This window comes from Platalea leucorodia, assembly GCF_965183815.1.
Source record: "Platalea leucorodia genome assembly, chromosome: 10".
Classification (NCBI taxonomy): Eukaryota; Metazoa; Chordata; class Aves; order Pelecaniformes; family Threskiornithidae; genus Platalea; species Platalea leucorodia.
The window spans coordinates 10,975,778-11,002,982 of NC_138832.1; the positions used below are offsets into that span (position 1 = coordinate 10,975,778).

Here is a 27,205-nt window from a genome sequence, read left to right on the forward strand (position 1 = left end):
AGGAAGTCATTAAGACTAATCAGGCCATAATCAGCCACGTCCGTGGCTATGTGCTGGGTGCCCGCGGCGCACAGCCCCATGCAGGATGCTCTCTGAGGGGACCGTGGTGTCTGGGTCCCGGGAGAGAGCAGGTCTAGCACTGGTCTGCGCTGGGGCACGAGGAGCTTGGTGTGGTTGGGGTGTGGGGGCTCTGCCTGCCATCCCACGCCCCGTGCGCTGGCAGGAGGGACGGTGCGTCTCTGGCTCAGCATCGCAGCTGCGATTCGGGAATGGGCACAGTCCTCGCCGTCGTGCCAGTGCTGCGGGTGCAATGGGCTGTGCTAATGCTCGCAGCTGGTTTTAACACTTGCAAAGATGGGATGATACAGGGATCCCTCAAGGGCCCTTGCTGCAAATCCAACAATATGCTATGAACATATATCAGGGACTTGGAGATGAAAACTTTTGATACAGCATTTAACAAGTTCAGAATACCTGAATTTGAAATGAAGTTCACAGTTTAGTCTGCAGAAGCTGATTTGGATGGGGCTCGCTGAAGGACTGCTCAGAGGGTGTAATTATTTTGGGGGACATGTGGTGCTTCAGAGCACCCTGGACCAGGCCCTAAATACCCTCTTGTCGCCTTCGTATTAACTGGAATTTAGTTTGAGGCTCTGTTGGTGACTCTTGGTTTGCTTTTGTCCCACAGAAACATGTTTCTTAACACTTTGTAACTAGGTGTGCACTAGAACTTACTGAAGAGAAGAGAACAGGATATTTGAATCCCAGGGACAAAAGAAATCTTTATTTTAACACTGTCCCTTATTCACTCTTTTTTTTTTTCCTGTACATACGTATTTGTCTGCGAGGGGGGAAAAAAGCACGTGAGTCTTTCAGATGATAATAACTCTTCCTGTGAAAAAAGGAATTGAGTCAATATTATTTGGTACCGCCAGGTCAGAGGGAAGCTACCGGAGCCCAGCACCTCTGCAAACTGGGTCACTTATTTTAACGGGCTGAGCTTGGAACAGGATGTCTAACTTTCAAGTATGAACACGCTGGCCTTAATGGTTTCTAAATGGAAACTTAGACTCCACAGAGCTTCTGTTTGGGGAAGCTTTCTTCCTTCCCCGCTGAGTGAAGGCTTTTTCCAGACCCTATTTAAGCTTACTCTTTAAAAAAAAAAAAAGGCACCAAAACAAAGATTAAACCCTCAGTAGCTGCTTGTGTTCGCATTACACTTTGGGCACTTCAGCGGCTTTGCCAAAGATCCTTGTGACCAGGGACCTTTCAAGTCCCGCGTTCCCGGTTTCCGGATGGCCGTGGTGCTTTGAGCTGGTGCCGAGGCCCCAGAGCCTGCTCACGCTGCCGAAACGGCCCAGCTCTGATGTCTCCCAGAGGCAGCCTGGAGAGGAGGGCTGCTCTCGCCCGCAGGCCACCACGCTGGCTGGGAGCCGAGCATGGGTACATGGGCAGCAGCCGGTGCCTGGCTAGCCAGGACTGACGCAGGGGGTCTGGGCACCTGCAAGCTCCGTATTCGGCCCTGGCATCGTTTCCTACACTGTTTATGCCACGTTTCGAGCTGTGCAGAAGGAGGGCATGAGGTCAGGCTCAGCCTGTCACTCCTCTTCATGCAGGCACACTGTTGGGTGGTGTGTGCTTCCCCCTGCCCAAACGCTGTCAACGAACAAGTTGCTCTTGCAGTGGGTGACAAAAAATGCAAAAAGAAAGTTATTTTGTCCAGCCCAGTTAACAGGAAGGGAGACTCATCTCTGGTCATGAAAACTCCAGAAGTTTCCAGCCTCCATTTTCTTTTGCTCCCTTTCCCCATCCCAGCCCGTGGGAGCCCTGAGGAATGCAGCTCTCCCTCGGGGCTCTGCAGCTCTCTGATGCTCCCAAGCACTCTCGGCTGTGGCCACCGTGTAACGAGCCCATGAAGGCAAAAAGAGGTGAGCACAGGGAGCTGTGAGAAGGGGACCAGCCTCTGGCAGCAGTGTGCTACCTCTCCCCGTGAGAAGGGAAGGGATAGGAAAACCAAAGCATGGATTTGGTGTTGAGATGTAGGAAGAGCCCTACATCTTGTGGGCCAGCTGGGAGCCAGGCTTTGATCTGGTAAGGGATGTGCTGTGCATCATTTCTTAACAGGAGGCCTGTAAGGTGGCTTCCCTGGGCATGACCACGTGAAAGCCGAGGCAGTCTGTAGGTGTGCAGGCATCGGGGAGGGCTCGGAGCAGCCTGGAGAGGTGGTGCCAGCACCTCTCTGCTCCACGCAGCTGCCCTCCGGCAGAGCCGGGGCTCATCTCTTCCCACGCCTCGGTCACGGGAAGCCTCAGGAGTGGGTTTCTGTCCTGCCTCGACCTGAGAAGTGCCCACAGGTTGGTGTGGAGGAGCTGTGTCATCTCAGGTGCTTTGGGAGGTGATGTTTTTGGGCTCTGGGCTGGTGCAGGAGGCAGCCCCAGCGTTGGGAAAACCAGCGTCTGTGTGAAGGGCAGGGAAGTCTGGCGCGAAGCAGACGAGCGTGTCGGTGCTTATCAGGGTGAGTGGTGGTGAGCGTGGGCTCGCCGTGTGCGCTGCGCCGGCAGGACCTGGGCTCGCTCCTGTGAAATTAATTCATTAGCTTGGTGCAAACCTGCTCCCCCGGACAGCGGGAGCCTGTCGGTGCCTGGGCATCCCACAGCCGACCCCGCTGCCGCAGCAGCATCACACTGCTCCTCAGCATCCCCAAGCCAGTACCTGCGTGTTCACAGCTAGCACCCAGCACTGTGGGGTCCTGCCACAGAGCAGCTGCTTTCATAGCTGTAAATGCACAGCTTTCTCCATGGTTTAACACCCTTTAAAAAACAAATCAAAGCAGATGGAACTGGGCTACAAGCAGCCCAGTGCATCCACCCTGTTTAGATGCTTCTTTTGGGCATCTCCCCACTTGACCTCTGCCCCTGAGAGGTTTTAAAAGGATGTAAAGACTGAATTTCACTTATCCCCAGAGCCATTTCCTTTTGAGTGTTATTGTTACACCTCAGATGGCATGAAGCAAAGGATATTAAAAGGGAGATTGACTTTTCGCTCTTATTCAATCCAGGAAAGTTGCAGAAATAAAGAAGTTAGTACTTTGCTTCTCATGCACTAGCCCAGTGTCACAAATAATGGTCACCCTGTCCTGCGCATCCCTCAGTGCCTGACACGTGGGGCACACCGGCCTCCTGTGGAGACAAGCTCTGTGCATTAGGCTTGGTATTTGTCAGCTCTGGAGGCCCCTGTTTGAATCCTCTTGCTGGCTAAGGTGGAAATGGGTTTATATGTGGGCACAATCCCATTGCCGTTGGCCTGGGATGTCTGCAGCACATTTATTTTGTCTGGAGGAGGTATGTAATTCGCGATCTCTGTGGGCTGGCCCCCATGCTGGCTCTGTGGAGGATGTGAAGCTGTTGCAAAGCTTTGGGATTTCAGCTCTAGAAAGAATTATCTTGAACTTTCAGTTCAGAGTCTCCCTGCTCGGCTCCTGTGTGCCAGCCCTGAGAGCAGTCCTTGGGGAAATGCCACAGGGCAAGGCTCAGCCCTCGGAAGCAAGCTAACGAACCTTGTCCATTTGCATTTAATTGCAGCTTTTCTTTTGGTTGGAAGTTTTGGAAAATCATCAGGTTTTGCAATTCCTACCTTTGCCCCAGCAGATGACAGCAATAGAAACGGAGGTGAAGGGTGATACCTATAGACATTTGGGGCTTGGCTGCCCGCAGGTGACTGTGTCAGTGCCCCTGGGCTGCCAAGGCCAGTCACCCATCGGAAATACAGCCCAAACAGCAGTGGTGCCTCTCAGGTGACTGCCCAGAGGTGATATCTAAAGGTGTTTATGAAAGGCCACATTCTGCGCCTGAGGTGTGTCAAAGTGCTGCTGGCTGTCTTGCTGCTCCCTGCACATGCTGCAGTGGGATCGCTCCAGGCTGGGAGGGCTGTGGGCTGTCGGGGAGGAGATGTCCCTCCTGCCCTGAATGCAAACCCACAGCCTCCTCCTGGCTTTAGCCACAGAGGCAGCTGCCCCCAGATGGGCTCTGGGCTCTCCCGGGGTCTCTGCAGGGACCAAGCCCTTCGCTGGGGGCTGCATGGGGCAGGTTGCTGCTCCCTCCATTAGCACCTGGGCTGTGGCTGCCACCAGGACCATTGTGTAGTGTTCGGGCACTGGTGCCTCGACACAGGTGAACGCAAGGCTCTGCTTCTCTCAGCCCCCATGAGACCAGAGAGCTCTTGAATCCTGACCTTCAAACCTCATCCCCCTTCACTGCTGTTCCCTTTGACTCCTGTTGCTGCCCAGATTTTCCCAACAGCTGTCCTCTGCCTCGCTGGCTTTGCGCCTAGATCAATCTCTCTGCATCTGTGCAGTGACCCCCCCTTGCTCCCCAAGGTCCTCCTTGAGTCTCACCTTCCCCGCAGCCTCCAGCCCCTGAGCCCAAGGATCTGTGCAGCCCCCTGCGCCTCTGCCTGATGGGAGGGAGTTTGGGGCACCTCCAGCTCCGCTGGGCTTTGGTGGTCCTGCTACCATGGGGTGAGCACCATAGGGCTTGGACCTCTTCTCTTCCCGTTTGTAAACCCCCCCAAGCACAAACAGGGCTTGGTAAATAATAATAGTGTGATGAAGCGGTTTAGATGGAAGAGATCTGACAGCCCCCATTGAATGTGACCTGAATGCACAGCCCTGTTCCCTCCAGCCCTGTTCCCTCCCCTCCCCGCATGCAGCAACCCCCTGCTCCTTAGGGCACAAATTACTTACCGTTCCCTATAGAATTGAGGGCATGGTTAATTCACCAGCACGCTTCTGCTGCCCAGCAAAAAATGATGACATTCTCTCTCCTCCCGTGGCTAGCAGAGGGCTCGGTACAGGTGCCTGCCTGACGGAGGGAGGCAGAGGCTTTTCATTTTCAGGCCGTTTGCTTATTTCTGAGTCTTGGGTCTTGTCTGACTCTGGAGTAGAACAGGCAAGGTGCAAATGTTGGAATATTTGCAAGTGGAAGTCAGAGCTAATGTCCAAACACCTTTCTTGTAGTAGCTGGAATAGCTGGCCACAGGAGGCAAGCAGGGATTTCCTGGTCTGAATTCCTCCTGACCATGTGTGACTTTGTTTTAAGCAGCCACTCACATTCAGCATCTCCTGGGTCCCATCTGGAGCCTGAGTGGGAAATTGTGCTCCTAGCAGTATTTTGAGATGTAAAAATCACTAGTGTGGAATGGCTGCGAAGGATGCTCAGTGTGCAGTGAGCAAGCTAGACAAAATATGTCCTTAGGGCTCACCACTGTGTGAGCGAGGCACTGCGATATGTAATTTGTGGGCTATTAGTAATTCAACAAAGACACTGCAGTGGGGCTCAGTGGAGGACTCAGGCTGGACCTGCAAAAGCCTCTGTAACATTATCAGACAGAGCACTTCTCCCTGGGCAGGATCCAAAGCATCATTTGTGGAGTTGAACTCATGTCATAAATCATGGGGCACGTGATGGGCTACATTCACTTAGGCTGCCTCTTCTGCATCCTTCCTGGAAACTCATCTAATAAGAGCTGGCCTCTGGCACATCAAGGCTCAAACATCCACCGTTTGTTAATTGCTGGCAGTAGAAGTGCTTCTTTTTTGCCTTGAAATGTGGAATCCCTTCCTAGAATTGCACTGGGGACTAATAAAAGCCAGTGCCAGGTTTAATATATGCTATCTCACAAATTATCTGGATTAAATACAAGGACTGTGTACTGCCAGAGAGGGGATATTCCCAGCTTAACATTGCTTCTGGGCTATGGAGATCCCAAGACATTGGACCTGAAAATTGTGATTCTCTCATGTGTGTGGGAGGGGTTTGGCAGGAGTGCTTGGAAGTGGTCATATTTGCCTGAGCTAGAGAATTAATTGCCATAAAAACTATGGTTTTGTAACCAATAGTTACAGCTGCAGGAAAGATCAGAAAGCATCTGAATAAATCAAATTAACTATCTCCTGCTCCATCTATATGAGAGCAGAACCTTTCACAGCAAGATTTAAACCACAATCCGGTTGACCCCTAACTCTCCCACCTATGAAATGAGGAGAGTGAAATGTCCAGAAATACGATCAACTAAAACAGGAGAAGGTGGGGACTGCCATGCTGGGTTATGTGGGGAGGTTAGTCTCTGTCGGGGGTGTATAAATCCAGAGGAGGGCAATGAGGAGGTAGCCTGCTCCTGCAAAAATATCACAGACTCACAGAGGCCATTGGGCTGTGCAATCCAACCACGCGCGTTACTGGAGAGACAGTGGTTCCTGTGAATTGCTGCACTAGCCCGCACCTTGACTTGCTTGTTGCTAACGCTGACTCTGGTGTTTCTGATGCCCTAAGGCAGAGGGTTCACCTCCCCTTGTAGCTCATGTCTCTTAGCGTTTCCCCGTCTTGCTCTGGCCGTTGTTCTCCACGCGAGCCTTGGAATGATGATGTGAATCCTGACTCACCCCTGACCTTCCAGATTTTGCACCGCTCGCTGTTGCGTGCCGACAAGGAACGTCGGCCTTGTAATTAATCTTAAATTTCTCGCTTTTTGCCGCTTCTCCCTGCCCCAGCTCCCCTGCCCCAGCAGCCGAGCCGGCCGGGGTTGAGTTGCTCCGGGGGGCAGGGGCCGCGCCGCGGGCTGCGGGGGGCACGGCGCCTTCAGGAGGTTGCGGCGCTGGACAGCTCCGGCGCGGCGGGACCCCGCCCGCCCCCGCGCCCTGCCCGGGGGAGCCTCCCCCTGCCAGCCGCCTGCGCTGGCCCTCCGACGGTGGGCGACCGCTCCTGGGCAAAGGGCAGCCCGGGAGGAGGGGGACCCGGGGAGAGGCTTATGAGGAGCCCTGCAAGAGAGGGGGGGTGCGTGGCGGGGGGGGAGGGGGAATGAGCCGAGGTTGCCGAGCAGGTAGGTAACGAGGATGAGGGCCCAAACGCTGCCAGCTCTCCCAGGGCATGGTGGCCTCATGCTTAGGAGGGGCGGCAGCAGCTGCTGGAAGGTGCGTGAAGGCCTCAGGGCTGGTCTGCTGGCAGTATATCCCTCCTTCAGAAGGACTTCCTTCCCTACTCCTCCTATTTCCTAATCCCTCAGTCATGTGGACTGCAAGTAAATTTTGGTGCTGGTGGGATTCTGGCCCGAGGCTGGGAGAGTTTCCAGTCTTCCCTGTCGCCTTCCCAGCAGCCAAGGCCATGGGGTGTTGGGGACACACCAGGCCTGAGGAGGGGACTGATGCCCAGAGCCATGCTGTGGCCCTGCTCCTGTCCCAGAGTTGTTGGGCACCTGGAGGAGGGACAAGAGCAGAGCCCTTCCAGAATTGCTGTCTTTTGCCTGTGGTGGCACGGCCAGGGGAGAGGCAGTGCACCACGAAGGGCTGGGTTCATCACTCAGCTCTGTGACATCCTGCTTTTGTCTCCTCACAGGCCAACCCTGCTCCCATTATCGTGAACACAGACTCGCTGGAACAAGGGCTCTCTGTAAGTCTCCTGGTTTTGTTTCGCTTCCTTTGAACAAGCGGTGCATTTTCCCTGCTTGGCGGTGCAGGAAAGGCTCCTCCAGCCCAAGGAAGCCCCAGCGAGGTGGCAGAGGAGCCTGGTACCTGCACCACGTTCCCACAGCACATCCCACCCCCAAACCTCACTGGGGCTGGGCGATGCTCAGCAGAGCCAAGGCTATCAGCAAGCGATGCTGGGGACTCCAGCACAGGGAGGGTACCAGGCAGGAGGCACTCAGAGGGGCACACTGTGGGGTAAGCAGGCATCAGAGGAGCAGGGGGAGCTGGGCTGGCTGCGTTCAGGGTTACCCGCACAGCCATTTCCTCAGCCTCCCATGCAGGGTGGCTGCGAGGCTCTGCTGGGGCATCTCTTACCTTCCTGCATGGCCTCAGCGTGTGTTGGCAGCCCCAGCCCCTCAGGAGGGAGGCAGGGCTCTCCGGGTGCTCGCTGGCATTGCACCTGCTGGTCCTCAGGGCAGCAGGACTCATCAGATGCTGCTTCTCTCCCAGTGAAGGCTGCCAGCAGCTGAGCAGTGCTTGGTGACTGTGAGTGTTTGCAGCCACAGTGCATTTGGCACTCTTGACATAGTATAAAGATAATCCTCCTCAGTTTGTTGCAGAGAGGGTTTGCACGCTGCTGCATACCTTCCCAGAACATTTGCAAATCATTCCTGCCGGGGGGATGGAGGGAGCAGGGTGGCCAGTCTGGATTTCTGCAGCACTGGCCCCATGCTCGTGGGGTGTTCCCCTTTTTTTCCCCAAAGGGAGGTCTGTTGACAGCTTGCCAGGGCTGGGTGCTTTGCACCTGGTTTTCTTCTGATGCAGCAAATATTTCAGCTGCCTTCCACATTAATGAAGCAGCACCAGGACTCAGAGCTGGGGTTGGTTTGTCTTTGGAGTCATGGTGGATGGCTGCAGGTGACTTCTGGTGGTTGAACCTTCCTTGTAAAGAACTGCAGATGTCAGCCCACAGCCTGTGGTGAGGTCAGTGTGCATCAGAGCTGTGCTGGGCTGGTTGGGCAGAGCTACAAAAAGGAAGGGAAGCCCACATGAGACCTCTGCAACCCTGGCTGTATGGTTTAATTATGCCTTGGGTGCTGAACCAAAGCCACCTGGCACTGGGGAGGAAGGCCATGGTGCCTCTCTCAGCATGGTGGCCCTGGGTCCAGCAGCCTTGTATGAGCGTGGCAGAAGAGAGTTGCTGTCCCCAAAGGTTTCATTCTCCAAACACATGGCATGGCAGGGTGTTTGTGGGGGTGGAGGCTTCTCACAGCATGCTGGGCACTCCGGCTGCAAGGCAGTGCCGTGTTGCAGCCTGCTCTCTACGCTCACCCAGCTGGTGCCCTTCTACAGGGAACTCAAAAAAGGCCGACGTCTCCTGGAGGGGAAGGACACACCACAGGGTTGGACTGGGACAAGTGAGAGGTGTGCTGTGGGCAGGGCAGGGAGGTATTCCTGGATGGGAAGTCTGCTTTCACATCTGTTTTGTACCCTCCCTCCCTTGGAGGAACATCGCCTGCTTGCCATGGCAGCCACCAGCACCACGTCCTTCGCCAGGCTCCAGCCGTGCTTGTTCCTCCTCCCCACCTGTGTGCCCAAGGGCAGAGAGAGGTGAGCCCAAGGGCAAAAGACAGGCTCTGTCACCCCAGGCAGGCTCCCAAGCCCTGCAGAAGCCAGCAGCAGGGAGCCCACCCATGGGGCCAGCGGCCGCCTCCTCCCACCACAGTGCTCTCCACTTTCCTGCCCTCCTGGCTGCCTCCCCACACTCCATCTCATTAACTCCCTCCCGCCACCTCTCCCTTCACCTTGTTAGCTCCATAACCCCATCTGCCCCTTTTCCCTGCGCCTTGGCTGCAGCTCCTTCTTGCCGTACTGGATGGGAGCTCCCTTCCTGCAGTCCCTGGGGTGGCTTTGGCCAGGTTTCGGGGGCTGCTCTGCATCCCTAGCAGGCAGCAGCATCGCCCTGGGGATGGCAGTCACCTACCCCATCCATTCAACCCCAGCAGCACATGCCAGGGCGGAGCTGCCCTGCAGTGGTCAAAAGGAAGGGGCAGGTTGTGGCAGTCGTCTGCTGGGCAGAATGGGGGCCACCAGCCCCGTGCCCAGGCATATGCTGCCTGTAGGGTGCCCGGAGGAGCCTGTGCCCAGGGCAGGGGAGACACCTCACTTTGATTCCTCTCAGCCTCCAGCCTGGAGACCCTTTTGCCTTCTACTTCATGAGAGAGTGGTTAGGCATTGGAACAGACTGCCCAGGGAAGTGTTACAATCACAGTGCCTGGAAGTATTAAAAAAACGTGTGGATGTGGTTCTTAGGGACATGGTTTAGAGGTGGACCAGGCAGTTAGGTTAACAGGTTGGACTCGATGATCTCACAGGTCCTTTCCAACCTTAATGATTCTATGATTCTATGATTCATGTCATACCAGCACGGAAATGAGCCCTGCTCCATCTTTTCCTTCTGTGGGGTGCCCAGGCTCCTCAGACTACAGGGAAAACACACCCCAAAACCTCCCGTTTGGCAGTTTCCCAGGTCAGCAAAAGAGCCACACCAGGGGCTTGCTGCAGAAGAGCACACCAAAATGGCAAATCTGGAAGCATGTTTTTTTGCAAACCCAAAAGCTGAAGCCTGTTGGTACAGTATGTATTTGGAAGGGTTAAAGGCACATCTTCCAGTCTTTAATTACTTAACTATTCAATGCTTTCCTTAATGATAAACAGATGGATGTATTCTAGTTCCTTCCTGTTCTAGCTTCATTGATTGCATTGGACTAGCTGCTGGGCTGAATTTGGCCCCGGCTGTTTATCAAGAAGTCTGCTCCACATTTCAGTCTCTCTGTCCTCCCACCTCCATCCCCAAGAGCATGTGGCACCAGCAGCACCGTAAGGTACGAGCTACAGCACCAGGTCCCACTCACCACTGGGGCCGGGTCTCAGCTCTGCTGCCTGCGGCTTGCGCAGAACCCACCACCCAAATCTTATAAAATTCCTGCTGTATTAAAAGCATCCCTTGAAGGGTAAGGACGGGTGCCGGGGGGAATCACCTGTGCCAGCTCCAGGTCCTTGCTCACAGTTTCACCCCTTTCTGTGTTTTGCCCAGCAGGTCCATAGCAGGGAGGCAGAGCATCGGAAGCCCAATTCCCATGGCGGACAGGGTCTCTGTGTTTCAGAGCTGCGTCTCTGAAGCTGAAACAACTTCTTGCTGCCCAGGGTGCATGGCAACAGCTGCCAGGCAGTCCCAAAGTGTGCAGGGAAGGTCACTCCAAAGCCCTTGGGGAGCTGAAGGTTTCATAGCCTGGATCCTTGGAGCCCAGGAGCGAGGTGCCACCACCAACTTGATCTCCAAAAGCCAGGTCTGAGGAAGCCAAGTGCTTCCCAGGCCTGATCCCGGCCACTGAGCACCACGGGAGCCCCAGGCTCTGCCACCAGTGAGCGCAGAGGCAACCTCCTTGTACAGCACTGATTATGCTGCCAGGGTCCCCAGCCATGGTCGCTGCAGGGTGGGGGGGCAGCAGAGGTGGCCACCACATTCCAGTGCCTTTGAACAGGGCAAAACTTGCTTGTAAGCCTGAAAAAATAGGAAAAATAAAATCTAAACTGCCACCCTCATGCTTTGGTCCCAAGTGCTGGCAGTGGCACATCCCACTGCCAATTCCCGCAGACAGCATGGCTGCGGAGCCCTCCCGGCTGTGTTCTGGGGCTGTGAGGCTTCAAACCCCTTCCCTCTGCCCTAGCTCAGCAGGCTCGTCCCCACAGCCTTCTGGCAAAAGGCTGACCAGAAATACAGTGTTTATTTACTCTGTGCGCAAGGCCAACACCGTGGGCAACGCACTCAAGGGGGCTGAGGCCAGGGGTTAGCTGGAAGCAAGTCAGTGGGTCTCGGTGCTGTCGCAGGGCGCGTGGATGTGGGGAGGTGAAGGGAGGGAGCCCTTGACCTATTTTCCCTGGGCCCCTTGCCATGTGCAGGCAGGGAGAGCTCTCCCTCGCCAGCGCTGCCGGTGCCCATGCCAGCAGGGAGGTGCCCATCGCACCCGCTGCCCCAGCATGGGGCTGCTCTCCTTCCCCCTCGCTGGGGCAGGCATGGGGCATCGCCAGGCTCCCTCCACCCCTGAGTCCGGCTGGCACTGCCGAGGGCTGACCCTCCAGCCTTCAGTCTCTCTTCATTACGTTGGTACACAGCTACTCCGCCACTAGGTCCCGGTGCCTGTCCCCATCTCGTCCTAACCGCAAGATAGGGGCTAGATCCTGCTCCGAAAGTGGCTGCAGGCAGTGTTATCCTTCCTGCAGGTTGTTTCCTCTTGCAACCTGGTGGGCTATTTGGGTTGGGTTTGAGGAACCCCATCTTAGCCTTCTAAATTTGGCCTCCATTTTTTATATATAAAAAAAAAAAAGCAAACCAAATCCTGACTCTCTAGCAAATTGCAAAGCGCGTTCCACATGCGCTGGTGCGGTGTTGGCCGGCAGAGCCTGCAGACAGCTTGCAGTAGCTCTGGAAGGTGTGTGCTCTTCTGTTTATCAAATGAGTGTTAACTCTGCAGCCTTCTGTTGATGATTTAAATGTCATCATCACTAACTATTTCCCTGCTGCTTAAAACATGAAAGGGAAGCGAAGGCCAGCGAAGGGGACCTCTTCCTGGGCCCTCAGGTGGGCTTGCTGCATGGGAAGGGCTTGGAAAAAAATACCGTTACTCTTTTCCATGAGAAATCAGACAGTGCTTAGGATTGGGATATGCTGGGAACAGCTAATTAGCCCCCGACGCCCCCGTCAGCTCTCCAGGTGTTACATGGGGAGACAGGAGCAGGGTGGGCTGTGCTCTCTCTGCCCGGCTGTGATGGAGCCGAGCATCTCCCCACCGAGCCCGTAGCACTGAGACGGCCCCAAACGGGAGCTGGGGAGGAGCGCAGGGCACCAGCGAAGGAGAGGGGGAACAGCCTGTGGCACAGCCAGGTCACGGTGGCTCTGGTGGGTGCCATGGGGAGGTTTTGCCATCAGTGAGTGACTGGTATTCAATTTTTCGACACTGGAACGTTTGCTTTGTTGGCTCGTTCCCTTGGTTACGTGGTATATATTAAGTTCTCCATTTGGCTTCCTTATGCAATTAACTGGCGTTCTGTTGCATGGATTTTGGAAACATAATCAGAGCTAAAACTTCATGGTCAGGCCTGGCTGACCCCAGCATGCCTGGCCGCAGCAGGCTGCTCCCAGCACGTGCTGCACCAGGCCAGCGCTGACACCGCTCACTTTCAGGGACTAATGCAAAACACCACTCAGCATTGGCAGCCCCGAGATTTGAGGAGCAGGGATACCCCAAACTCACCTGCCTGGCAGCAAGGTGCCTCACGGGGTTGCATGCCAGGGTGTCTCTGCGCCCCGGGAACTTGCCGGCAGCAGCCGCTCGCTTGGCGGGGCTCGCGCGCTGCTGGCTCTCTCCACGGCTCACAGATTGTCAAAGTTTTCTGCACATCCCCATCCTGTAGGTATGTATGTGCTGTTCCTCTGTGGCCGTGGGTGTGCATATGGCTGGCTGTGTGGCAACTGTGTTGAATGCCAAAGCAGAGAGGACAATGTGTGTAGTAGCGAAGTGTGCCAGGAATCCGAGTTGCTGGAAAGCCGGGGAGAGGCGACGCTGCGCCCCACGCGCCGGGCTACCAACTGCGGAGACAAGATGAGCCCAGGGACTGCGGAGAGGGAGGCTGTGAGGGTGGTGCGGGCCGGCGAGCCGGCTCCACTCAGGATTAGTCAGTACGGTAGAATGTGAGGAGGGAAAGGCAACCCATGGCGGAGGGGGAGCCTGTGGCGAGGGAAGCAATGGCCCGCTGCCCATGGGAGCATGGCCCAGTGCGGTGCCGTGGCAGGAGGTGGCATCGGTCACGCGTCCCTGTCCCTCCGAGGCTGTCAGAGATCCAGCTGTCCGTTAATCCCACCACTCCCGGTGCTTTTTTGCAGAGGGGTCCTGTTCAAGAGCTGACCAAAGCCTTTCCCAATATGCTGGGAGGATCAGAGCATCCTAATATTGGAGGATCTGGGTGTCCTGACCCTGAACCATGCCCTGAAATCTTCCCATGGCTGAGAGGCAGTAGGCACGGAGCACATCCGAGGAGGGACAACCCTCAGTCTGTGTTCCCTGGAGCCCCCATCCCATCCCTCTGCTCCAGACTCTCCCCAACCTCATCCTTCTTGAAGCATGATACCCACAACAGGGTGTGGGATTGCTTTGGCCTCACCAGGGCTGAACCAGGCAGGGGATGAGGGTGCGTGTGTCACAGGTGGCACAGCCCCTTCCCAGACCCTGGCATGCAGAACTGCTCTTCCACCTGGGCACCTGATTATTCCCACCTAGAAAAACTCCTGTTTCCTCTTCCTACCTGTAAATAGGGCCTCACAGCCACCTCGCTGAGTTTCCTTCCATGGTGCCAGATGATGGCTTAAGCATAAATGGTGTTTGCTGTCCCCTCCATCTAACGACCCAGCACTGTGGGGTTTTGGAGGATGGTCAGGCTGTGCCTCCGTGGGGGCAGATAGCAGAGAGCTGGGCAAGCAGGACACAACTGGCATGCTGGCGCGGGATAAGGGGACCTGTGTCCAAACAAAGCCACGGCAGCTCCGGTTTGGGATATGGAGCGCATACAGAAAGTGGCTCCATATGATCTACAAGCCATCAATTAACGGTGGATGTAAAATCCACATGAGGAACCCTGCACGTTGTCCAGGGGCCGCGGGGAGAGGTGTTCACTGAGCCCTGGGCCCTGCCGCCTCTGCTGTGCCGTGCAGACCTGCCTGCATCCCGTCCCTTGGTTCCCAGAGTGACTCAAATTGTGAGGCTGAGTCCAGTCCCCTTCAAAACTGTTGCTGTTGAGTGTAACAGCTCTGGATGCTCCAATAGCCAATTGCTTTGCAAATCTTGCAAAATTTGAGACCTTGGCAGCTGTTTATAGCCTGAAACTGCTGCCTTATTTTCCTGCGCGTTGTTGCTTATGGGGACAATGGAAGGTTTTGACCTGTACATTTACCATTTCTTATTTTAGAGCCTACAGTTGCATCCCTTTTGTTTCAAGCCATTACGTTTCCCAGACCCCTGCTTTGACACTGTGGGTATGGGAGATTTTTAAGCATGGGGATGAGTATGGTGACAGCATTGAGACAGGCTACACCATTTTTTTATATAAGGGCATCACAGTGTTTTCCCCTCTTACTGTGCCCCACACTCGCACCTCATTTCCTTTGCACCCAACTAATGCAGTAGAATAAATTATTCTGAATTCCCCATTAACACAGTCATGCTACTAAAAGATTTAAAATATATAAGCTGCTAAAGGTGTTTATTATGTTATTATGTACAGATATTATTTTTTTTTCCTTTAAATGGACCAACCCCCTTTCTTTCCTTCCTGCAGCAGTGAATTCCCGAGGTTAATTACATGCTGCGTAACAAAGGCGTTATTTCTTTTTGTGCTTTCAGTTGTGTTCCTTTTCATGGCTGGAGAAATGAGCTGGGAGAATAAAGGCTTTGCGCTGAAGTGCATTAAAGTCAGTGGGCTTTGGCTCATGCCCAGAAAGAAAAGCAGCGCACGGTTTAATTCCAGGGCAGGCTCAAGCGATTGTGTTTAAGGTTTTTTCAGCTGTGATGGTGCAGCTTTTAGGTTGGATTCTTGATATTCAGCTATCAGAGGGGAAAAGCAAATCCCGTCGGGACCGGCACAGAGCCATAACATGCTGTCTCCCTCTCCCCAGGTGAATGGCACCGATGGGATGTTCAAATACGAGGAGATCGTCTTGGAAAGGGTAAGTGCTCTTTACTCGCCCACCAGCAGCCTTTGCTGCCTCTTCCCACTCGCCCTCCCATGCCAGCACCCCTTGCATCCACGCGCCAGCTGATGGGGAGAGGTCGGTCTCCACTCCCCGCTCTCTCCAGAGGCTTTTGGGGGTGTCGCGCTCGCCTTCCCTGCACGGCCCCGCGGCATGGGGATGGTGGGCTTGCTGCTCCCCCCTCCCCCGCAGACCCCTCCAGAAGGGAGGGAGGAGGGCTTATCCCTCGCCTCCCTCATTTACACCTTCACCCCCACAAACCTGCCAGCGCAGAGCCGGGGAGGGAGGGAGGCTCTTTGTCACCGCCTTTGCCGGAAAATGGAGGTGCAGGGAGCTCTGCCTGTGCAGGCGTGCGGGCAGGCGCACCCCACAGCTGGGCATAGGGGACCGATGCCTCCCTGCCACTGGACTCCTCATCGCTCCGGGGTACACAGCCCAGGGATGCTAAGTGGCAAGGATGGGTTTTCTAGTAAACTGGACCACAACGGGGGGGGTTTCTGCTCAAGCCTTTTCTTGTCTGTCAGCAGCGCAGAGCTGATGGCATGCACCACACCGGCTGTGGCTAAAATTAACTCCCCCCGTGGATGGGGCTTATCCAGGGGCAAGCCGGCACCAGACAGGGCAGGGAGGGCTTTTCCTGGGCACCCAGGGAGCGGCAGGGATGGAGGGGTGGAGAGGGAGCGGGAAAAGCTGTCCCAAGGTTTGCTCTGAGAGGCAGGCACAGCCCTGCCAAGTGGGGATGGCCGGGGTGGGAGGCTGCCCACGGTGCGCCACGGCACACCTTGCCTCCTCCCCGCTGCCGCGTCGGGTGGCTCGGCCTTGCCGCATGGCCGGCATCGCAGGGGAAGACGCATCGCTCGTTATTCTGTTCCTCTCTGCCTTTAGTCATCTCCCTCCTCCCCTTGGCTCTGCATCACAGAGGTGGGTGGACGGAAGGTTATCTGGGGCTGCCGCCTCACCCACTGCTTCCCCGGCGTGCCTGACGAAACCAGCCCAGGGGATGCTTCCTTTTTGGGCTGAGTGATTCTAGCTGAGGGCCCGATTTAGAGGTAAAAGCCTTGTTTTCAGGGATTCTTCAGAGCATCCTCTGTCCTCAGGCCACAGCAGGAGCAGGGGGGGAGCTGGCAGGGTCGCACTGAGAGGCAGCACTCATGCTGCCCCCCCCATTTCAAAGCCCCAGGCAGCGATTCCCTCTCCAGCAGTCAGAAACCATGAGGGAACTTTAGTGCTTAGCAGCCAGGGCCAGCATGGACCATACCCAGGTCCTTGCCCTTCACCTGGTCCCCAGTGGGATCCAACAGCCCCATCTTGCTGCAGGAGAAGCACCCTGGTGCCTGCGGGTGAGGCTCTCCCCTTGCTGGGGTGTTTCACTCCCAGAGATGACCTCAGTGTACCCTGAAATTGCTGGTCTGTCACTGTTATTAATCCTTGTCCTTGTTGTAAAGACAAGGGCAAATGCAGCAGCGTTTTGGGGGCAATAACTGAGGAAATGCCATCCACAGAGGGATGTGGCTTTGGGTTTACCCACCATACATGTGTCCACAGCAGGAGCTGCCCCTGTGTCTACATCAGCCCCAATGCCAGCTAAGAAATCCCTTGAACTCCATTTCAAGGTTTATCAAAATAAAAATAAACACCTCCTGGATCTTTTCCAGGTTTTGTAGCTAGCATCAGAGCACACCCTTCCATAGACAGGCACAAGGAATGGCTGGAGACCATTTTGCACAGTCTCTCCTGCCTTGCTGGGGCCAGGCTGGGTCTCCGGTGACAGTAAGCAGCTTTTTTGAGCTGGGCACAGGGTAACCAGAAGCCAGCTTAGAGGAAAGAGAGCGGCCTCAGACCTTTCACCGTTGAGTGCCGCCTCATCATGTGCTGGCCAAATCCCAGCTGGCAGGAGAGCATCCAGGAGCATTGCGTAGTGAGAGGCATCGGTGGCTCCTGGAGACGCCACGTGCTGTGTCATGAGTGGCAAAAAGTCAGAGCGGAGACCTCTGCATCGCCCCAAGAGCTGACACTGAGCCCAAATTGCTGGGGAGAAGCACGAGCCCCAGCTGGCTGCTGGTGCGAGATGAGCCCAGGGAGCCTGAGCTCCGGTGTGGCCCTCCCAGCCACAGGTCCCCCAGAAGGGCAGAGCTCCCCATCACCTCACGCTGAGCACTGGGGCTGTGGGCAGCCGGGAGAGTGCTTGGCCTGAGCCCGTTTGTGTACCGGAGAGGCAGGCATGATAGGATGTGACTAAGTGTCAGCTCTTCCGCATGAGAAAACAAGGCGGGGAGCCATCTGATTTTCAAGGCAGAGCAGAAAAAGCAGGAATTGTCCACTTGCATCAAGCACAGAGCTGGAAGCAACGCCTGTGAGTGTGTCACTAATGGGGATCCTGTAAACAGGAGAGGCAGTGCAGAGCCACGGCCACTCATCCTGGGAAGCTGCCGGGATGGGGCTGGAGAGGTGGCACAGCCCCTGCATTCCCCCCCGGGCAGACTTCAGCAGGATGAAGCTCAAGTGATGCTCCAAGCATGTCCAGGAGGAAGAGGAGGCAGAACTGGAGACCCCGCTTCATCCTGACAGCCCCCTCCACCCAGTCCTGCGAATTTTGGCATCAGCACTGCTGGTCCCTGGGTTGGCTCTGTGCCGGGGCTGCATCCCAGGGTGTAGGGGGGCAGGGGTGGGATGCTGGTGACTGGCACAAGCCCCGCTGCTCTGTGGGCTGCAGCATCGGTGTCTCCTCCTGGGGAGCAGCCAGCAAGGGGAGGTTTTCTCCGCCAAGGACCACCCCCTCTTCGCCCAGCTCACTGCCTGCCTCAGAGTCTCTCAGTGGAGACGCGGCGGCGAGGGAGGTCCTCGGCAGCTCCCACTCTCCCACTCCATCTGTTCGGTGCTCCGTGCTGCTGCACCGAGCGCCTCGGCTGATGAGCGCCAGCCTCCCCTCTGGCCACGCAGCCCTCTGCCCCCTGAGCCCGGCACCCTGGGGCGCGACAGATGCTGTAAGGGCTCCCATGCCCTGGGCAGCCGCGGCTGGGAGGGAACCACTTCGGGAGGCCAAGCAGCAAGCGATTGCCCACAGGGGAAAGACACGGTGTTTGATTTCCCACAGGGTAACTCCGGCCTCGGCTTCAGCATAGCGGGAGGAATCGACAACCCCCACATTCCAGATGACCCGGGTATCTTCATCACCAAAATCATCCCTGGGGGAGCGGCAGCCATGGACGGCCGTCTGGGGTGAGTGTACAGGGCCAGGAGAGCAGCCCCATCAGTGTGTCACCCGGGATCTCCCCAAGGAGCCTCTAGGCAGCTCCTGCCCCACACCCCCGCCATGATCCCTGGCCCTCCCAGTCCCTTCCCCACAGCCAGGTCCCCTCAGTGCAGGGATGCCCACAGTCCCCTGCCACCAGCCTCCCATCTGCAGCCACCCCTCCTCCCCTCCCTGCACCAGGCTCCGGCTCCTATCCTTCCCCCTGCAGCCCAGGGCAGGATCCAGCCTTTCCCCTCACCTCCCTTCTCCACCAGGGTCGCACCATGGGGACCAGCCCCACTGCCTCCCCCTTTGGGAGGGACCCCGCTCTCACCCCAGCAGGGCAAGATCTGGCCAGCTTGAGCAGCTCTGCTTCGCACAAGGGTCTGTGCAGCTGCAAGAGGGTGGCAGAGGTGTCCAGAGGAGGGTGGCAGGGGCTGGCACTTCCCCAGGGGAGCTCAGGGCCACCCTGTGCCCACAGGGTGAACGACTGCGTGCTGCGGGTGAACGACGTGGACGTCTCCGAGGTGGTGCACAGCAAAGCCGTGGAGGCCCTGAAGGAAGCGGGCCCCGTTGTGCGGCTCGTGGTGCGCCGCCGGCAGCCCCCACCAGAGACCATCATGGAGGTCAACCTGATGAAGGGCCCCAAAGGTGAATCCCTCACTCTGCTCGCAGGACCGGGGTGCCCCACTGGAAGATGTGGCTTGACCCCTTGGTGTGGGATGCCACGGGGTGCAAGGCAGCATCATGGGGGATGTGGGATGCAAGGTGGCACCGCCACAGTGCAGGATGCCGCAGGGTGGCCCAGCAGCGCGGCATCCTATGGGGCACGGGGTGTGGGACAGCCCCATGGTGCAGTCTGCAGTGGCTGGGCTGTCCCCACACAGCAGCGGGGTGGCCCATTGCCTGCCGGGTTTGGGGCAGGGTGGGAAGCCAAGTGAGGCAGAGGGGCCGTGGTGCCAGCCCAGGGCTCCATCCACCTGTCTGTCCCTCACCCCTCACTTGCTCTCTCACTCCCCCTCAGGCCTGGGGTTCAGCATTGCAGGGGGCATCGGGAACCAGCACATCCCCGGGGACAACAGCATCTACATCACCAAGATCATCGAGGGAGGCGCTGCCCAGAAGGACGGGCGCCTGCAGATCGGGGACCGGCTGCTTGCGGTAAGCCCCATGCCTGCAGCCGGCTGCGAGGCAAAGCTGGGCAGTCTCCGCCGTGCTGTGGTGCCAATCCTGAACCCCACCGGCAGCCCCGCACCCCTCCCTTGGGGTCCCCGCTGGGATGGTGCTGTGGGAGGGGCAGGCACAGCACCGGCTGCAGGCGGGAGGGCCAAACCCATGGAGATGGGACCCTGTCTCCAGAGCTACTGCGGCACCTACCCTGTGGGAAAGCTCTCTGCTCCCACAGGGCTGCATCAGCCCCTGCCCTCCCGCTGGCGGCCATGTCACCCAGCCCCTTCCTTCCGGCAGGTGAATAACACGAACCTGCAGGACGTGCGGCACGAGGAGGCGGTGGCCGCCCTGAAGAATACCTCCGACATGGTGTACCTGAAAGTGGCCAAGCCTGGCAACATCCACCTCAACGACATGTACGCGCCCCCCGACTACGCCAGCAGTACGTACGCCGCCGGCTGCTGGCGCAGCAGCCTGGGCACCACAGGGCTAGGGGGGACGGAGCGTGCTGGGGCAGCGGGCAACGCTGGGCTGGTCTCCACATCCGTGTTGCAGAGGGATTTCTGCTCCTGATGCCCTTCTCCTCTCCTGCAGCCTTCTCAGCCTTGGCTGACAACCACATAAGCCATAACTCCAGTCTGGGCTACCTGGGCAGCGTTGAGAGCAAGCCTGCCTACCCCGTCCCTCCCCAGGTGACTCCATCCCGGTACTCACCCATCCCTCGGCACATGATCGGGGACGAGGACTTCACCAGGTGAGTACTGGGCATGAGCATCCCTCATCCCCGCTCCTTCTCCTTCCCTCTCTTTCCCTCCCTGCCTGCTTGACCGCATCCTCACTGCCAGTGCAGAGCCTCGGCCAAAAGCCCATTTGTGGGTGCATGGTGCAAAGCTTGGGGCCCCTGCAGTGAGGTCCATGCTCACCCCCCCAAGACCAGCCCTACTGTGTTGCTCCCTGCCTCGCTGCATCCACCTGTTCCCCTCCCTGCTCCTCCATGAGCCTCACACATCTGCATTTCAGCTTCATTCTCTTACTTGGTTTACAATACCTGGAATACAAGGTGTTCCCTGCCCTTACGGTGCCATCCGGTGCCGGCAGCGCTGCCGGCTCCTAGGCTGCGAGCAGGCTGTCCCCGAGCAGAGCTGTGCTGCGGGTGAGGGCCCGGGGGGGCACAGCTCTGGGTACAAGTAGGGCTCCTCCTCCCGTGCTCCCCAAGCCCGACATCCCAAACCATTTGCACCCAGGCATCATTTCACCTGCTGCTAGCCCCAGGCTTGACAGCCCCCTGCACAGCCCTGGCACGGCCCCCTTTTCCCCACTAGCATCATTTACACTGCACGAGCAGGTTTGTTTCCTGAACCCAGGAAATAAAGAGGAGCACAAAGGAGACATTTCTCTGAGCCTAAATGTGGTGTAAAACTTCTCCAAAGCCTCATGCTGAGGATGGGAGAATGAGACCTGGCTGGTCCTGCTCTGCTTGCCTGGGCTCACAGCTTTCCCTCTGCTTGCAACAGCCTCAGGGCTGGTGCTGAGCCTGCTCTGGGTTTGGTATCCCCAGGGCCAGGGCTGTAGGGCTCAGGCTGTGTTTTTAGGACTGACACTTGGGTTAGGCTTAGGGCTGGCTCTGCGGTTAGGAGCGAGGTCACAGGCTGGTTTCGGGGTTGCGTTTGCAGTGGAAGATACCGTAGCCTCGGCTGGGTTTGTCCCGTTCTGTGAGGCGCTGGTGGATGCTGAAGCGGGACACCCTGGCTTGCCATCTGGCGTCAGGTCCGCTGTCCTCCTGGAGACTGGCTGCACTCACCTTCGTCACACGGATTTCTCGCTTCTTGGTGCTCGTCCATGGCCGGGTGTCTCTGTGCGGCGTGACCTGTGCTGGCCTCCGCTCGCGCCCCATCTCTCCGTCCTGGTCTCAGCACCCACGATGTCGGTTCTACAGCCTGTTCCCAGCGCTGCATCCTTGCCGGGTGTAGCAGCTCCTGTGCTGTCAGGGCACTGGAGGATGATGCCACACGCAGGAGCAGTGCTTTCTGCCATTACATTGCACCACAGAAGGGACTGAGTCCCAGCGCTCGGAAAATGCACCATCTGTCTCTCGCCAGGGACGCCGGTCCCACCAGGGTGCCCCTTCCTGCATGTGCTGACGTCCTCATTGGCGGGACAGAGAGCGGAGAGAGCAGCCCAGCTCGGGCTGGACACTGCCCAGTGGCAATGGCTCGGCGGTGGCTCAGCGGCGGCTTGGCAGTGGCCCAGGTGCAGCACGTGCGGGTGGCCACTAGAGGATGGTGCTGCCTTGTGGAGGGCCCCGCTGCAGACAGGCTGGCACTGCTCAGCCACTGTCCCCAGCCACAGCCCCCTGCTCCCCACCAGATTCGCAGCCTGTGGTGGGTTTGGCACCTCCCTCAGCCATCCCAGGGCAACGCTGAAAATCTCATGTGCATCACCGACCCCTCCAGGACAGCTTCATCGCCACCGGTCTGTTGGCTCATGCATCACCAAGATTGTGCACTGGGACCAGTGTGGTCCAAATGCATCTTATTGGTGTGGGGAAAGGCAGTGACTCCCCTGAAAAAGAAGCTGTCTCCCAGGAGGCTTCTGCCAGCCATTCCCCAGAAGAAGCAGAGGTCCTGGCCTGGATCCAGTATCAAGCCTTTTCCCGTCCTGCGGGCACAAGCGCTGCTGCAGATGTGGACATGGCTCCAGTCGTGTCCTGCAGCACCTGGGGCCAGGGACCAGAGCATCTGTTTTCCAATGAGCTTGACCACTGCAACCCAGACCCAGTACAGCCCCACAGGATCCCCGCAGTCACTCTGTGCCGAGGTCCCAGAGTCAATGCTGCAACGTCCAGCATGGGATCTGCCTGGAGGATCGATGTCCTGCCTCCTGGGATGAGGATGGAAGCAGAGAGTGCATGTCATGACTGAGACCCGAGAGGTACCTGTCTGGGGCTTCATTTCCTCTCCTTGGCTCCTGTAGTGTCTCTGCCTTCCACCAAACCGTCTGGTCCTCGTGGGTGCTGGGTATGGGCCAAGTTGGGGTGGTGGTTCCTGCACTCTGCTTGGGCAGCAGCAAAACCCAAGGGGCAAGTTCATCAGCTGGTTGGAGGCACGGTTTGCAGAGCCAGGAATCTGACCTGTTTCTTCCCTTGGGAGACCTCTAGCCCCAGGCATAGCTTTGCTGCAGAGGGACTGGTGACTGCAGCCCTCTCACAACCACCCCTGAGCCAAGCACTGGTGGCATCCTGAGAACTTGGGGTTGAGCCCCTTTTGACTGCAATGGCATTTCCGTGGTGTTTCCCTGGTCTCCTCCTGGTCCCAGTGCATCCCAGCCCCGCGCTCCGGTCCAGCCACGTCCTGAGCCCCGCTTAGCCCAGAGCTCGAACACATCCAAAGGCCATAAGGATAAAGCAGGTATTTTCTGGAGGTCACAAGGTAGATTCAGCCTCTGCCCCATCAGAAATGTGTAGCTGGAGTTACAACTCTGCCGTACCTCTGCGTTTGAAGGCGAGGGGCTGTGGCAATGCATGGTGTGCGTGGAGCTGCAGGCACAGGGAGCCAGGCTGTGCATTTGGCCTCGCTTGGGTGCTCCCCCCAGTCGGGGCTGTGCTGTCCATGCCTGCAGGGGCAGGAAGGAGTTAAGTCTGTAGGGTCTAGCAGAGCGAAGGCTGCGTCCTTTCAGCGCTTCCATAAAAAACCTTGTGTGTGGGTCGGGGAAGCCGCGGGCCCCGCAGCCGACGAGAGGCAGAGACAGGCAGCACAGGGCGGCCGTGGCACGGAGCATTCAGAACATTCCTGCCCTTCGCGCCTCCTGGCCGGCGCTGCCAGCAGAGCCTGCCACGCCGCAATGTTCACCGTCAATGTCTCGTCGTCCATGTCCTACAGGGGACAGCTGTCCCTGTCCCCTTCCGGGCAGTGGCGAGGCCACAGGAGCAAGTGTGACCAGAGGTAGGGGACCGGGATGCTGCTGTGCCTGGTGGGAGGCGCGGGGATGGGGAGAGGAGCAGCTGGGAGAGCCGGGAGGGTCACGCTGTGCTGAGCCCGGGGTCTGGGCAGGGCAGGAGCCCACCAAGACATTCTTGCAAGGCGTCCTGCACTTCTGTCTGTCTGTCTCCTGCTCCTGTTGCTCCTTATAAGGTTGTTGCCTGGAGCTAAGTGACATTCAGCCCATCAGGACTCCCCCACAGGCAAGGATGGTGGGAGACTTTTCCTGGGGTGCTGGCACGTGTCCCTGGAGGTAAATCCTGCTGCCTGCATCTCTGAAAGCACCAAAACCTTCCCCCATCCGCCCAGGTGACAGCGGTGATGCTCCAGCCTGGCCCAGGGGGCTGAAAAATATATTTTCTTGCAAGAGTGGCCCGGGAGCACGCTGCCAGGCTGCAGGCCTTCGTGCTGTCTGCTCAGCCAAACTTTATTCCCCTGGGTCCCCACTCTGCTCTTGCCACCTGAGCCCCGCTCCTTCCCCAGCTGTCACCAGCAGCGGGGGGCTGGCCAGGCCAGCCACCCTGGTGCCCCAGGGTCCCCTGAGCACAAGTCTGCCAGCATTTTAGGGTCCACCACGGGTGCCCTTGGCCAGTCCCATGCCTGGGGCTCCAGCATCTCTCCTACCGCGTCCTGAAGATCTCCCTCTGCTCCCTCGCAGGCATGGGGTTGATCAGGCTGCTGAGCTCACTGGCAGGTACTCGGTCCTTGCAGTACCCACCAGAGTGCCCGGGATCCATCTGGTCACCACAGTGGATGCACTGATGGTCCTCGGTGTTGTGTTGGCTGACAATCACCGCCAGCCTGTGCTAATTGACTGGCGTCATTTATTCCTTCTTATTTTAATCCAGCACTTGAGCTGGGAGCTGCTGTTGTTCCCATCAGACTTGTTTTTTTTCCCCAGATGAAAATTGACGCAGGATTTTTGCGATGCCAGGCAGTCTTTCTGCCTTTGCCTGCCTATTGTTTGAGCTGCGAAAGAATTAAGTCATTATCGAAAAATTTAGGACTCCTGTTGGGCCGTGCAGGGCCTGTGGCATGGGGGTGCGTGGGGTTGCCAGGATGCTTACTGCGCTTGCATGGTGCAGAGGGGCTTGATCCCCCTCTCCTGGCACGGCCACGCCGTCCTCGATGCCCAGGCTCATGGCGTCTGATGGTGCCTCGCAGTCCGATGTTTCTGTGCGTGCTCTCACAGTGGATGCTCTGTCTCCATCCATGCTCTGTCTCGCGTCACTCATGCAACTGCCTGCACCTCTCCTGGTTTATCAGCCTGCTCGGTGCTGAGGGCTGCGTCACGCCAGGTCACACTCGGGGTGACTCCAGCCCCACCGGTGTGCGGGGAAGCCTGGGCACGGCTGACTCTGTCAGCAGCTTCACTGCTCCTCGCTCTGATGTCTCCCTGTCCTGTGTCTGTCCTTCCAGGGAGCCCCGGAAAATCATCCTGCACAAAGGCTCCACCGGCCTGGGCTTCAACATCGTCGGGGGGGAAGATGGCGAGGGGATCTTCGTGTCCTTCATCCTGGCCGGAGGCCCTGCTGACCTCAGCGGGGAGCTGCGGAGGGGAGACCGCATCCTCTCGGTGAGTCGGCGGGGCCACCCGCTGCCCCTCCACGGCCCCCCGCGGCCCTGGGCGGGCACCCGTAGGACTCCTGTCCCCTGCCACCCGGGGCACGGTTCGGCAGGGTCCGTCCCCAGGGCTGCTGTGGCCATGGCCTCTGGGAGCAGCAGCCTGCCCGGGACCTGTCCTGCGCCGGAGCCGGGTCCTCGCCCGCCTGTGGCGGAGGGCACCCCCGATGCCCAGGCCGGCCGGGGGCGGGTACCGGGGATGCCGGTACTAGAGATGGCGGTACCGGGGGTGGTACAGGGGACACAGGGGCTGGATGACGAGGCACCGCGGGTGTGAGTACCGCGGGTACCGGTACAGGGGCGGGGGCAGCGGTGCCGAGGGCCGGGGCGCAGGGCAGGCCAGGTCGGTGTGAGCCGCGGTCGGTCCGGTCCAGCAGAGCCGCTCTGTCCCGGCAGGTGAACGGCGTGAACCTCCGCAACGCCACCCACGAGCAGGCGGCGGCGGCGCTGAAGCGGGCGGGGCAGACGGTGACCATCATCGCGCAGTACCGGCCCGAAGGTACCGGCACCGGCAACGGGACCGCGACCGCGACCGGAGCCTCGCGTGGCGGTGGGGGCGGGGTTTCTTATGCAGATGAGGGGGCGGGGCGTCGGCTGGCGCGCGGATCGGGAGGCCGGGGCGGGGGGCGGCCGCGGAGGCGCCGATTGGCGCGGATCGGGCCCCGGGGGGAGGTGCGGGCGCCGATTGGTCGGCGCGGCGGGGGGGGCGGGGCGGCGGCGTCCCGCCGGCGGTGCCTGCGCGGCTTTGTGTGCGGGCCGGGCGGCTCCGGGGCTGCTGCCGGGGGCGCCGCCGCCCCCCACCGGCCTGCAGGTGAGCGGGGCTCCGCCGACCTCGCCCGCGCCTCTCCGGCCCTGCGGCCGGGCCGGCGACGGGGGCCGGGCCGCCCCCTCCGGGCCTGGGCCGGCGGGGGGCCTCGCCGGGAGGGGGGGGCGGCTCTGGCGGGGGGGGTCTGCTTGCCGGAGGGCGTCGCCGCGAGGCCCCGCTCCATGGGGTCCCCTGGGCCTTGCTGGGGTCCAGGGCCCGAGGGGGTGCTGCGGCGGCCGCCCTCGTCCTGGGGGGCGGCTCCCTCCCCCGGAGACCCCCCTGCGGCCCCCGGGCCGGCGGGGCTGGAACGGGGCCGCGGTGCTGGACGGGGGTTCGTCCCCGACCCCGAGCATCCCGCCTGCCGCGCTGCCCCAGCGGCTGCCTTCTGCTGGGGCTGGCCTCTCGTTCCCTCGGCAGAGAGGCAGGGGCCGGTGGTCCCGCGTGGGGAGGCGGGGTCCTGCGTGGGGCAGCCGGTGGCTGGCCGCTGCGGGGAGGGAGCTGGCAGCTGCCTGCGGGACCCTCCCCGGGCTGCGGGGCTGAGGCGTTGCCTGTGGAGCGCTGGGTGAGGGGCCAGGAGCTGCTCCCGGGGCCGGTGCCCTGCCGTTACCGCGTCCCGAGTGGCACCGCGCCGCTGCCGGGGTGCAGCAGTTGGCGTCCCCTGATGAAGGTGCCTCTCCTGGGCCCCGCTGGTTTTCCCCCCCAGCAGCTCTGGTCCTCTCCGCCGAGGCCGGCGTGCCACCCCTTGCCTGCCCCTCGCCTTCTGCCTCCTCAGTGGCATCGCTGGGCAGTGCCCTGCGGGTCCCTTTCCCCGCTGTTCCTCCTCCGTTCCGTGGTTCCATGGCAGAGGCCATTGGGATGCGGAGCCATTAGTGCCGCTCAGGGGTGTGCTGTGGGTGTGAGGTTTGTTTGTTTTGGCTTTTTTTTTTTTCTTTCTTTCCAGGAAGCACTTAATGTTCTTGTATTTCTGGCTCCCTTTGCCACTTGAAATTTGGCAAAGACGCCGACCAAGAGTGGTTCCTAAATGTCAAACAGGACAAAATGTTTTGAAACCCCTTTAGACCAAGGCTGAAATGTCCGTGCTTTGTAGCCAGTGGCTTTCTGGGTCCGTGATGGCTCCTGGCACGTGTGGGCAGCA

The 27,205-nt window shown here is 58.7% G+C and overlaps 1 protein-coding gene across 3 annotated transcripts in view; it reads left to right on the plus strand.

Moving 5' to 3' along the window:
• Nucleotides 1–27,205, plus strand: part of DLG3 (discs large MAGUK scaffold protein 3) — a gene marked incomplete at its 5' end in the record, with an annotated part of 78,035 nt that overhangs the window by 31,996 nt on the left and 18,834 nt on the right. For 2 of the 3 annotated variants that reach the window (XM_082323370.1, XM_082323371.1), the window contains 9 exons: nucleotides 7,389–7,442; nucleotides 15,189–15,239; nucleotides 18,358–18,482; nucleotides 18,977–19,146; nucleotides 19,520–19,656; nucleotides 19,963–20,107; nucleotides 20,260–20,419; nucleotides 25,062–25,218; nucleotides 25,662–25,764. In XM_082323370.1, coding sequence (XP_082179496.1) covers nucleotides 7,389–7,442; nucleotides 15,189–15,239; nucleotides 18,358–18,482; nucleotides 18,977–19,146; nucleotides 19,520–19,656; nucleotides 19,963–20,107; nucleotides 20,260–20,419; nucleotides 25,062–25,218; nucleotides 25,662–25,764 — 1,102 coding nt within the window. The remainder of the gene's footprint in view (nucleotides 1–7,388; nucleotides 7,443–15,188; nucleotides 15,240–18,357; nucleotides 18,483–18,976; nucleotides 19,147–19,519; nucleotides 19,657–19,962; nucleotides 20,108–20,259; nucleotides 20,420–25,061; nucleotides 25,219–25,661; nucleotides 25,765–27,205) is intronic. The other variant, XM_082323372.1, reaches the window with a different exon arrangement.